At 38.9% G+C, this 13,426-nt stretch overlaps 1 protein-coding gene across 4 annotated transcripts in view; it reads left to right on the forward strand.

Moving 5' to 3' along the window:
- The window catches only part of GOLGA4 (golgin A4), an 89,991-nt gene that overhangs the window by 58,558 nt on the left and 18,007 nt on the right, over positions 1-13,426 (forward strand). For all 4 annotated transcript variants that reach the window (XM_037148299.2, XM_037148300.2, XM_037148302.2 and 1 more), the window contains 5 exons: positions 418-573; positions 1,912-6,152; positions 6,671-6,792; positions 7,176-7,306; positions 11,728-11,844. In XM_037148299.2, the coding sequence (XP_037004194.2) occupies positions 418-573; positions 1,912-6,152; positions 6,671-6,792; positions 7,176-7,306; positions 11,728-11,844 (4,767 nt within the window). The remainder of the gene's footprint in view (positions 1-417; positions 574-1,911; positions 6,153-6,670; positions 6,793-7,175; positions 7,307-11,727; positions 11,845-13,426) is intronic.

Below are 13,426 nucleotides of genomic sequence, written 5' to 3' on the forward strand. Positions count from 1 at the left end.
CCTATTACAATGGGTATTTCTCACAAATTATAAAAGCTTATAATCTAGTTTTTTCATCTAGCATTTAAAAATAAAACTCTGGAGTACAGAGAAGAGGTAGCAGAAGTTGTGTGACCTTTCACATTCAACAGTGTTTTCTGAAACGTTTTACCTAGTGGAAAAATAGCAGATGTAGTGGGGTCACTGGAACAGGAGTTTTCATATCAATAGTAATTGTGGCAGATACTGGCCAGACCACACTGTAAAAGCCACAGTGCCTTGCTCCCTTGGACTCCAGCGTGGGAAGAGAGAGGTGATGGTAGTGTGCCTACCTTACGGGGCTGGCGTGCCCATCAGTGGAATGTGTGATCTCTGTGGAAGTGCTTTGGGAATGCTGGAGATATATGTGGGTCTAAGGTGGTATTGTTGTTGGCACAGGAAAAATGTCAATCAGAATATTTGAAGATCTCCCAAGAAAAAGAACAGCAAGAATCTCTGGCCCTGGAAGAGTTAGAGTTGCAGAAAAAAGCAATCCTCACAGAGAGTGAAAATAAACTTCGGGACGCTCAGCAAGAAGCAGAGACTTACAGAACTGTAAGTTTATGTGGTATTCAGGCTCCAGAGCTGTGACATTGTTTAAATACGAAAACTCTGTTTTCTCTCCAGTTGTAGAGAAGCTTTTGTGCTACTGGGTTAGATTTACCTATCTGTGCACTTCATTTTTTGATAGTAACAGCTATTCATGAGAGTGGTTTGGTGTTTGCTGCAGGGTGCTCCTGACTCTGCCTTCAGCTGGCCATGCTTCTGTCAGCCACTCACTCGGATTCTTTGCACTTGGGCTCTGTGGCATCTCTGCTCCATCGCTTACTCCCCCTGATCTTTAGCAAGTGCCCTCCCTCACTTTGTGGGCAGCCCTTGCCCTGGTACTGTCCTGCCTGTCCTCCTTCATCTCATGTCATGTCCTGGACATAATTTATTTTCTGTATCACAGTTTAGTTATGTTTAAGTTTTTCCCAATTTTCCCATATTGAACATAGTCCTATAATAAACATATTTGTGTATATGTCTCAGTCTGTACATTTTTAAGGCCTCTCGCCCTTCCCTCAGAAGTATATGAAATGTACACCCTATTTTGAATAAATTGACTGATGTCATTTATTTAGTCATTTTGCTCTGGTTTAGACAGTGCAACAGTCATGCTTCTTACCTATAATTCTGCACCACTTTATTTTCCCATTTCCATCATTTACATAAGATAGCATGATGGAGGAGACTAGGTATTCAGACCTAGATCTTCCGACACTGGCTTTGCAAATTAATTTTCTCACCTGTTAAATGAAGAGATTGGATTTGGTAATTCCTGGAGACCTGCTTTGACATTCTGTAGCTCTGATTTAGCCTTTTTCCTTCAGAGTCAAGATTGATGTTTTCATGGGATAATAGTAATCTTCGGTTAGATTTCTATAAGTTCCTTTTGTTTGTTTTTATAAATTATCTTTTGAATAATAATTTTGGGGGTCAAAAAATCAGTTATATTATTTATCTTCCAAAATTAAATTATGAAAGTAATAGGATACTATTAAAGGCCTTAAAAAACACCTATCTTTCTACCAACAGTCACTATTATCTACTTTTATGATTTATTTCTTATTGACTATCCATACAAAATATTCTTAAGATATAGGTAGTTGAATAGTTACCCATGTAAGTAGAGAGAATCTGAAATTATGAGTTCTGTTAAAAATAGAATTTTTCTTTGTTATGTAATTCCTTTAATAGTTGAGCAAAAAAATTTTTTTTTGTTGTTTCTAGTTTTTGGTGTGATATGTAGTTTATCTAAATTTTAATCTTTAAATAGGTGTAGACATCACGTCACATAGATCATTGCTAATATGTCTGTACTTAATAAAATACATCTGTTTTTATTAACAGAGAATTCTTGAATTAGAAAGTTCTTTGGAAAAAAGCTTACAAGAAAGCAAATATCAGTCAGAAGATTTGGCTATTCACTTGGAAGCTGAAAAAAATAAGCACAATAAAGAAATTACAGTCATGGTTGAAAAACACAAGACAGAATTGGAAATCCTACAGCATCAGCAGGATAACCTTTGGACTGAAAAACTCCAAGTCTTAAAGCAACAGCATCAGACTGAAATGGAAAAACTTAGAGAAAAGTATGAACAAGAAAAAGAAATATTGTTGAAAGACAAAGAGAGTCTCTTCCAGGCCCATATAGAAGAGATGAATGAAAGGACATTAGAAAAGCTTGATGTGAAGCAAACAGAACTGGAATCATTGTCTTCTGAACTGTCAGAAGTTTTGAATGCCCGCAACAAGCTAGAAGAGGAACTTTGTGTCCTAAAGAACCAAGCAAATAAAGTGAAGCAGGAACTAGAAGCCAAGCTGGATGAACAGAAAAATCACCACCAGCAACAAGTTGACAGTATTATTAAAGAACAAGAGATTTCTATCCAGAGAACTGAGAAGGCATTGAAAGATGAAATTAATCAACTTAGGCTTCTTTTGCAGGAAAAGGATAAGCATCTGAAAGAGCATCAGGCTCATGTGGAAAATTTAGAGGCAGATATTAAAAGGTCAGAAGGGGAGCTCCAGCAGGCATCTGCTAAGCTGGATCTTTTTCAGTCACACCAGAGTGCCACACATGAGCAGACAAAGGCATTTGAGGACCAGTTGGCCCAGTTGCAGCAGAAGTTGTTGGATTTGGAAGCAGAAAAGGTTTGTCTTACTAAACAGATAGCTGACGTTGAAACACAGAAGAGGGATGTTTGTACCGAATTAGACACTCACAAAATCCAGGTGCGGGACTTAAGGCAGCAACTTGAAAAACAAAATGGTGAAATGGAGGAAAAAGTAAAATCTTTAACACAACTCTATGAGTCCCAGCTTAGAGATAATAACATAGAGCAGGAACAGACCAAGCAAATGTTGACGGAAAAGGAGAATTTAATTTTACAAATGAGAGAAGAACAGAGCAAAGAAATTGAAGCAGTCAAACAGAAATTATCAGCTAAGGAGGACAGTATTAGTATGTTACGTGAGGAATATGAAACCAAATTTCAAAATCAAGAAAAGAAAATGGAAAAAATTAAACAGAAAGCAAAGGAGATGCAAGAAACATTAAAGAAGAAATTGTTGGATCAGGAGGCCAAGCTTAAAAAAGAGTTTGAAAATACTGTTCTAGAGCTTGGTCAGAAAGAAAAAGAGCTCAATGCCAAGATTCTGGAACTGACACAGGCTAACTCAGCTGGCATCAGTGAGGCAGTGTTGAGACTGGAAACAAACCAAAAGGAGCAAATGGAAAGTCTTACTGATGTGCATAGGCAGGAACTCAAGGATGTGGTATCAGACTGGGAGAAGAAACTTCGTCAGCAAGCTGAAGAACTTCAGGAAAAACATGAAATTCAATTACGGGAAAAAGAACAAGAGGTAGCAGAACTGAAGCAAAAGGTCCTTGTATTTGGATGTGAAAAAGAAGAGATGAACAAGCAGATAGCAAATCTAAAGGAGGAACAGGTTAAACAGGATACAGTACTAAAGGAGTTACAGGAACAAGTCAACCAGAAGTCTGCTCATACGAATTCTCTCTCACAGAATGAAACTAAACTGAAAGCGCAGCTTGAAAAGCTGGAAGCTGACCTGAAGCATTCTCTGAAGGAAAACACTTTTCTTCAGGAGCATGTAGTTGAACTGAAGACGCTGTCAGAAAAAGATAGGCTTATGGTTTCTGAGTTGACTGACAAGTTGAAGGCCACAGATGAAGAATTTCAGAGTTTAAAATCTTCACATGAAAGAAGTAAGAGAAGCCTAGAAGACAAAAGCTTGGAATTCAAAAAACTGTCAGAGGAACTAGCAGTTCAGCTGAATATTTATGCTAAGAAAAGTGAAGCCTTATTACAAGCTAAAACAAATGAACTAATCAACCTTAGTAACAGTAAAATTAATGCTGTTCTCTCTAGAATCTCCCATTGTCAACATCATACAACTAAAGTTCAGGAGGCACTACAGATTAAAACTTGCAAAGTTTCTGAATTAGAAGCACAACTTAGACAGCTAACAGAAGAGCAAAATACACTAAGTAGTTCTTTTCAACAGGCTACCCACCAGTTAGAAGAAAAGGAAAATCAAATTAAGAGCATGAAGGCAGATATTGAAGGTCTTGTAACAGACAAAGAGGCCTTACAGAAGGAGGGGGGCAATCAGCAACAGGCTGCCTCTGAAAAGGAGTCTTGTATCACACAGTTGAAGAAAGAGTTATCGGAAAACATCAATGCTGTCACATTGATGAAAGAAGAGCTTAAAGAAAAGAAATCTGAGATCAGTAGTCTTAGTAAACAGCTAACTGATTTGAATGCTCAACTTCAGAATAGTATCAGCCTAACTGAAAAAGATGCAATCATTTCATCACTAAGCCAGCGACATGATGAGGAACAACGTAAATTGCTGGATCAGGTGCAGGATTTATCTTTGAAAGTTGAAATTCTGAGTAAAGAGAAAATTTCTGCTCTTGAACAGGTAGATCACTCATCTAACAAATTTTCAGAATGGAAGAAGAAAGCCCAGTCAAAATTTACACAGTATCAAAATACTATTAAAGAATTGCAGATGCAGCTTGAGTTAAAAACAAAAGAAGCCAGTGAAAAGGAGGAGCAGATAACTTTATTGAAGGAAGACCTTGATCAGCAAAATAGAAGATTGGAATGTTTAAAGGGTGAAATGGAAGATAAGAAGAGCAAAATGGAGAAAAAGGAGTGCAATTTAAAGACTGAGTTAAAAATTCAAACAGCACGAATTTTGGAATTAGAGGAGCACGTTACTCAGAAAACAAATGAAGTTGTATCCTTAAATGAAATTCTTAAAAATTATAATCAACAAAAGGATATTGAACAGAATGAAATGGTTCAGAAACTTCAGCACATTCAAGAGTTAGTAGAAGAAAAGGACAACAGGGTTAGAGAGACTGAAGAAAAGGTCTTAAGACTTGAAAAACAAGTGGCTTCCATGAAATCTGAACTTGAAACTAAGAAGGAAGAATTGGAACATGTAAATTCAACTGTGAAAAGCAAAGAAGCGGCGCTAAAGGCATTGGAGGATAGACTCGAGTTAGAGAGTGCTGCAAAATTAGTGGAGCTGAAGAAGAAAGCAGAACAAAAAATTGCTGCCATCAAGAAGCAGTTGTTATCTCAAATGGAAGAGAAAGAACAGCAGTATAAAAAAGATACAGAAAGCCATTTGAGTGAGCTAAATACAAAGTTGCAGGAAAGAGAGAGAGAAATTCACATCTTGGAAGAAAAACTTAAGTCAATGGAAAGCTCACCACAATCGGAAACATCAGTTGTACCCAGATCAGCAAAAAATGTGGCAGCATGTACCGAGCAAGAAGAAGCAGATTCCCAGGGCTGTATGCAGAAGGCATGTGAGGAAAAAATCAGTGTTTTACAGAGAAACTTAATTGAAAAGGAAAAGCTATTACAGAGACTAGAGCAGGACAAAGAAGAGACAATGTCTTCTCATTCTGAAATGCAGTGCAAATACCAGGAGCTCTTAATAAAGCTAGAACATGCTGAAGCAAAGCAACACGAGGGTCAGGTTATGATTAATCATCTTCAAGAAGAACTTGAAGAAAAAAATAAATATTCCTTGATAGTATCCCAGCACATGGAAGAAGAAAGAGGTAAAAATAACATAGGGGCAAAGCAAAACTTGGAAAATGTAGTTGATGATGTCCAGAAAACCCTCCAGGAGAAGGAACTGGCCTGTCAGATTTTGGAGCAAAAGATAAAAGAGTTGGATTCGTGCTTAGTTAGAGAGAAGGAGGAACATAGAGTTGAAATGGAAGCGTTGACCTCAAAATATGAAAAATTACAGGCTTTGCAACAACAGAGGAATGGAAAAAGTGAACCCACAGAAATTTTGGAAGAAAGTGCTGAAGAAAAATCCAAATCGCATGTGGTCCAACCCAAATTGCTTAGTAACATGGAGGCTGAGCACCATGACCTGGAGTTTAAATTAGCAGTGGCAGAGCAGGAGAAGCAGAAGCTGGGCAAGGAGATTGTGAAATTGCAGAAGGATCTCCGAATGTTGCGGAAGGAACATCAGCAAGAGTTGGATATAACGAGGAAAGAACATGAACAAGAAATGGAAGAGAAAATCAAGTAAGTTTTTTTGTCCATGAATATTTATAAGGCAGTCTTTCTTAATTAAGTCCGTCTTTTGGGTGCCTAATACAGTTAAGTTTCACCTACCTGAAATAATAAACATGAATCTAGTAAATTAAATACTGAGGAGAAATAAAAACAATTTCAGGCAGAGGGAGTGTTTCTCCGTGTCCATTTACAGGGCTGGGGAGAGCTCTTATATAAGATCATGATGTTAGGTGTATATCCAAGGAATTATAAGTGGAAAAGAAAAAATTTCAAATCACCAGGACCATTCCCTAAAGGTAATCATAGTTTACTTATCCTTTCAAAGTTTACTGTGCCTTGACATACATACACACTCACACAGATTCTCACACACACACACACACACACACACACACACTCACACACACACACATGCAGGTGCGCCGCACCCCCCCCCTCGATCCTGTGTACACTGCTCTGAAGACCAGTTAACTCTTTACAGCTTGCTTTTGTACGACAGTAGTTAACTTTGTGTCTCTGTTACTCAGGCAGGAGCAGGAGGATCTTGAGTTGAAGCACAATTCCACGTTAAAGCAGCTGATGAGGGAGTTCCACACCCAGCTGGCGCAAAAGGAGCAGGAGTTGGAAATAGCTGTAAAAGAAACCATTGGTAAGGACAAATTTAAATTCAATAAAGAACAAGCAGTATCAGTAGAGACTGTTTATAATTTAATCTCAATCTTTTCACACTGTGCTGCTAAGTGCTTTAAGTAATTATATTGGAGGGAAAATGATTCTTGCCCAGGAACATTCTCTCATGGGAACCTTCGCTGTCTGGCACTGCCTTGCCTTACTGAGAGGCGCGGCAGGGATGAACCTGAAAGACCTGGCAAATTGATCACCTCGCAGAGACACTTCTGCTCTGTGAAAAGGGCACATTTGGTCACTTGATTTTTATAAGATTTGATTTGAAACATGAAGTTTTACTGAAATTGGGATACAGATATTAATTCTTACCTAATGTGTTTTCTGGTGTGTGTTCACTTTTATTAGATAAAGCCCAGGAAGTGGAGGCTGAACTTCTGCAGAGCCATCAAGAAGAGACAAACCAGTTATATAAAAAAATTGCAGAGAAAGAAGATGATCTGAAAAGAACAGCGGAAAGATATGAAGAAATCCTTGATGTACCTTATTTTCTCTATTTTGAAATTTAGCTGTAAGAGGTTTCATGGTAGTGTTAAAGAAGATCGGGCTGTCAGACTTTTTTTTTCTCAACCTTATTGAAATTAGTATTTCTACACTCTATGTAGATTTATAAGGAGTATAATTGATTTCTGCCAAGATTGTAGTTTCCTATCAGATTCTGCTAACCAGGAAGTACAGTCTAGTTGGAAGGTATTGAAGCAACAGTGAGTTGCTAAGGGGAAGAATTTATTCTCTTATTTGTATTTCTCCCAAAGTCAGGCTAAATTGTGAGAGACCCAGGCTGAGAAACGAGAACTTGTGCTTGGATGACATCTAAGTGATAGAACAATTAGTGTCTGTTTTGGTGTGGCCACTTAACTTAGTTGAGATCTTTCCAGGAGGACCTGTTCACTTTATTTCATCCCTGCCCAATTTACGTGGTTTTTGTTGGTCTCAGGGGATGAAAAAGATGGGGTGGGGGCGAAAGGAATGCATCAGCCAGATCGTTTATATTTAGTGGAAGAATATTTCAATGTCCTTATTCCACTACTAGTGTATTATCATTATTTTTGTGTGTGAAGAAAAGCCTTGAATGCTAGTGAGTATTTTGGATTCCAAAACATTTCCAAATGTAAAACAATGTAAATTATTCTTTACTGGGTTGCAGATTCTTTAGTTACTCCAAGCCTTACTTCACTATATTCTGAGAACCATTTGATGACTAAGAATGCATGAATCAGTGAATCATACCTCAACTGACTTTGGCAGCAGTAAAATTCTCAGCCACGAATAGATTCTAATAATTTTAAATGTAATTGAAAAGGCTGAAATTCTCGGGGATGACACATGCATATAAATGGCACCTTTTTATGCTATTTGAACTTTAGATCTCATTCTGAATCATTTCACATCTTTTATACTTCCATAGAGCATATATATGTGTGAAGTTTTTAAAAATACTCTTGTTTCTTGAATGCTTAGAGAATGTTGGAATTGGAAGGTACATTAAAGCTAGTTTAGTTTCACCTTCTGGGTTTGTTTTTTCCTCCAGAAGGAAAAGCAAGTTTAGCATAGTTGAATGATTTTCCCAAAACTACCTAGTAAGTGTTAGAGCACTGACTCTTCATCAGCTTTCTATATTTCATAAAGACTTTTCCTTAAGAAAGGAACCTGGGGAAGGCAGTAGTTACCATGGACGATCAAGTCAGGGAGCTGTGGAGTTCCCTCTTGTGAACTGCTTCTCTGTATCCGGATATGTGGGGTAGCAGTTGGTAGATTTCCCTGGACCATGACAGATGTGTAGCTAGAGGGGTGAGGGGCAGGGAGAGAGATTAGCCTTTGGTATGGTTCATCCTTGAAAATCTGCTTAATTTATTAGAGAAGATTAAGCAAGTGGTACTTCAAGCTTTAAACTGAGAGTAGCAGAGCAGGCGGGCAGGAAGTGGAGGGTGGGCAAAGGAATTGGATAGACTTCCCCCCAAGCTCCTTCCTGTGTTTCAGACCAGCATTGTCCATTAGAAGTATAATGCAAGCCACAAATGTGAGCCACATAGGTAATCTAAAGATTTTAGTAGCCACATTAAAAAAAAAAAAAACAGGTGAATTTAATTTTAATAATATTTTATTTAACTCGTCAAAAACATTATCTTTTCAATATGTAGTCAGTATGAAATTACGGATTAAGTTTCGAGCCAAGTGTGTTTTCGCATTTACGGCCCATCTCAGTTTGGACTAACCACATTTCAAATGCTCGTGGTCCCAACGCGAGGGCAGACTTTCCACTGCCAGGCCCGGGGTTGAGTTTGCGGTTGAGCAGGCAGTCCTCATCTGAATGCTCCAGATACGTACTCCGTCTCAAAGAGTTTCTTTTTTAAAATGTAAACATTACTAGGAGATGCTAATAATTTTCAGTAAACACCATATTGCTTTTATTCTGAAGCATTCTCTTACCATTTTCCCATTTAGAAACTACTGGAATTGGAGTTTTATGTGGGGTTTGTATATGTTATGCAGTGATGTCCTCCCATCCCTGAAAAGCTGTTATCAGGTTGATGATTTGTTTTAATGATGACATTATAGAATGCTGTATTTTTGCACCAGTAAAATAATTCTGTGATTTGTCAATAGCAAAATGGGGCACAGAAACATTTTCCTTTTTCTGCCTTTACTACCTAAATAACATTGTTACCATTTCTTCCTTGAAGAATAGAGAAATTTTTGTCATCCTTGAGTCATTTCTCCGCTCTTCACATATGTATATGTATCCGTACACCTTTTAGGACATGAAATCCGCTTGTGTCCTCTGACTTCATAGGCAGAGATCAATCTTCTCTCTCCCTTTAATTGTGTATCTCTAGCACGATATCCAACATAGAGTAGGCTCTTAGGACGGAGTGTTTTTATTGAGTTACACTGCATGCTCCTTTCCTGTATAACCACCGCTGCTGCTGTCTTGGTCTGGGCTGCCATCGTTCATCTGGTCTGGTCAGCGTTGCTGCTGATCTTTATTTGCTAAGGTACTCATCTCTTTGCCAGTGTCTTCTGTCTTGAAATAAACGTGATCACATCACTTCCCCTCCGAAATGTCTCCAGCGGCTTCCCATTGTGCCAGTGGCAGCTCCTCTGGTTCAGTCTGTGTTGCAGCCAAACTCAACTTTAGCTTATTCTTCACTATCCTTCCCCTTTGCTCGCGCTTGTTGGTGTTGCCTAAAGATCTCATCCTCAAACTTCATGCATCAGTGCAGGTGGGGACCAGCTCTCATTTTGCTTTTAAAAAGGAACATTTAAAAATTTAAGTTTCACTTAGAAAAAAAAATTTTGAATGGAATGTTTTCATCTGGTTTAAAGATCCAAATAATATTTAAAAAGTATAGTTGGAGAATGGTCTATAATGTCAATTGTACCTATTTCTATTCTCTGTATTCTACCACCTGTCCCTCTTCTTCCTCCACAGGTAACCATTAGTTTCTTACGTAATATTCCACTATTTTCTTATGCAAACTGAAACAAAAATGAAACATTCTTATTTTTTTCTTTCCCACCCAAAGTTAACTTTTTAACTGTACTTTTCTGCATCATATTGTTTCACTTACAGTTTTTTGCAGACCTCTTAAATGGAATTAATTGCCTCTGTTTTCTTTTGTACTCATCTAGATTTGTTAATTCACTTATAATGTGATTTTTGTCATATATATATGTGAATTCACGTATCTGTCCTCTCCCCTAGACTGTAAACATCTTGTGGGCAGGGATTTTGTTACTTGAGGACCTAGCCAAATGCTTGGCTCCTACTGGACACTTTGAAGGAGGTGACACATGGTAGGGTGGGGGGGGACTTTATTTGGGAAGAGAGGTGGTGGTGAGTCGAACAGGCCTGAGTAAAGGGGCTTGCCTGCTTGCCTTAGTCCCAGCCTCAGAGCAGTCTCACTGGGAGGAAGTAGTTCCTTAAAGCTACATCAGCTACAAAACTGGTTTCTTTTTGACAGTGATTGTGTTTCAATGATTTGTCTTTGGCATAATAACTAGTCCTTCAAACATAATTTCCATGTGTGTGCATAAATACTCAGTCTCATTTTTCCTACTGTTTTTGCTTCAAAGCAAGCAGTAATGTTTTTTATTTTCCCCTCCAAGAAGACTAGAAAGTTTTTACAAAGGAAACTACAGACCTGTTTCTTAAATTAAAAATAACACATAAGGATTCTTTTGTAATTCTTAGAGGGCTTGCTCTAGATTGGCATCCCACAGTTGTCAAAGGAATCCTTAGATGTAGCTGTCATGTTAAAATCTGGGCTTGACTGAATAAATAGCTGAGAGATGACTCTTTCAAACAAGGCAAAACCACACTGACAAAGATATTCACACAGGGTGGTAGAAGGTAGAATAAAAACAGAAAACCAGCAGCAGGCAAGAATGTATTTATGACAGTCTCTGAGTAATGGTGCCTTAGGGGGTGGTAGCTGCTTAAAGTGTGTCTCAGTGGGGAGATGTTGAAGGGGACCCCTGCTTTGCTTATGTTGAGAGAAGGGATGCATTCTTTTTCAGGTGGTCTCAATTCATGACAAACGGTATTTAAAGTCAAATTTCTGTGTGTCCCTTGGTGGTTCATTGCCTCGTTTTCCCCCGTGGGGCCTGTGGTCGTTTGGTTTTTGATACTGTTCCTTGGTTCTGGCAAGTCAGCATCTGTTAAATCAGATACCTGTTTACGGTGGCTTTTCCTGTGTGACTCTTACTCAGCAGACACTCATCCTGTCTTCATTGCTTAAATTTAATCAATATTCCAATTCCAAATGTTCTTCTAGCACAGATGCTGACTCCAAAAACGTTCAGGTTTGTCCTACAGAGATAATTTTCTCTGTACCATGTTGTCTCTCTGCTATGTTCTTTTTGGTAAGTTTAGTAACACATTTGTTTTATTCTAAAGGCTCGTGAAGAAGAAATGACTGCAAAAGTAATGGACCTGCAGACTCAACTTGAGGAGCTGCAGAGGAAGTGTCAGCAGAGGCTGCAGCAGCAGGAGGAAAACCCTGGCAATGATGAAGTGAGGGGAACTGGACTTGGCATTGCATTATTCCTTGAAAACATTGTCATTTCCATTATTTGACTCGCTTACTAACACACATACCTACCTCACTTAATGCGAACAAAACCGTTGCCTGTATTTTATAGACAGTGAAACTAAGGTTCAAAGAGGTTAAATAAAATGTTCAAGCTCACAAATCAATGTTGTATTGGGAATTTAAACCCAATCTGGCAGGCTTCAAAGCCTAGCCAGGGGTGTACAGCCCTCTGGGTGCATGGGGTCCAGGATGGCAATGAATGCTGCCCAGCACAAAATCGTACATTTACTTACCAGCTTTCTTTAGCTCATCAGTTTTTGTTAGTGTTTGTGTATGGAATTTGGCTCAAGACAACTCTTCTTCCAGTGTGGCCCAAAGACGCCAAGAGGTGGGACACCCTGGGCCTTGGACATTTCTGTTACACTAGTGCCTCTCCGCCTTTCCTGTGGGAAGGGCTACAGAGGAGGTGAGCCCTGCTGCCCTGAGGCATAGCCAAGGTGGTCGGTAGGAAGTGTGATACTTTTAGGTTTTTATATTTTTGTGTTAAAAATGCATGTAAATTTTATATGCTGCTCTCATATAGCCTCATTTTTAGTCACATAGAAATATTTTCAGGTATATACCGTGAAGAAAAACAATTGCTGTTTTTCTCCTTGGTTAGTGAGTCAGGTGCAAAGGTAATGGGATCGGTTTGAGAAATTGGACTGCATTCAAAGAGATCCGGCCCTGTGTATCTAGGCATTGTTATAATCCCATTCTTTTTTTTTAAATCCTCACCTGAGGACATATTTACTGATTTTAGAGAGAGAGAGAAAGAAACAGCAATGTGAGAGAGAAATATCAGTTGTTTGCCTCCCGTATGCACCCTGACTGGGGATCAAACCTGCTACCTGGGTATGTGTCCTGACTGGGAATTGAACCTGCAGCCCTTTTTTGGTGCACGGGAAGACGCTCCAACCAACTGAGCCTCCTGGCCGCGCTGTCTTCCCAATCGTTAAGTAAAGTTGACGCAGTGAAAGTTAGGCCTGTTTACCCTGTGGCGTCCTGTTCCACTGTGTACCTCAACACGGGCACACCCACAGGGCTTGGGCCCCAGTATGAGAAGCCCGTCAGCATACCCTTCTGCTCCCTAAAATCTTCTCACTCATCCAGTGCGGTCTTTTCATAGCATTGTCATAAGGGGTTTGGGGAAGTAAGTCGCATACTGTTCATGTCTTCATTCTTGAGAGTTGTAGGGAATTCATGACAGAATGTCAGTTACCAGGTAGCAGTTTTCCAGGCACCAATTACATGGACCACTCTGCCAGTGTAATTGCTCATGATGTGAATATACCAGGCGCTATACAATTTGGTCATGATATGAATATACCAGGCCTATTTGGTCATGATGTGACTATACCAGGCGCTATAAAATATTACTTCCTTTAAGAAGAATACATGTATTTTACTGTCTAACATGTTCTTTTCCTTGGCATCAAAATAAGTAATGTTGTTGCACGTAGTGACATTTTGACCTGTGTTGGGATGGCAGAGTATCGAGAGATTATGAAATTAATATTTAGG

Source organism: Artibeus jamaicensis, unplaced genomic scaffold (genome assembly GCF_021234435.1).
Source record: "Artibeus jamaicensis isolate MK-2021 breed Jamaican fruit bat unplaced genomic scaffold, CSHL_Jam_final contig_519, whole genome shotgun sequence".
NCBI lineage: Eukaryota > Metazoa > Chordata > Mammalia > Chiroptera > Phyllostomidae > Artibeus > Artibeus jamaicensis.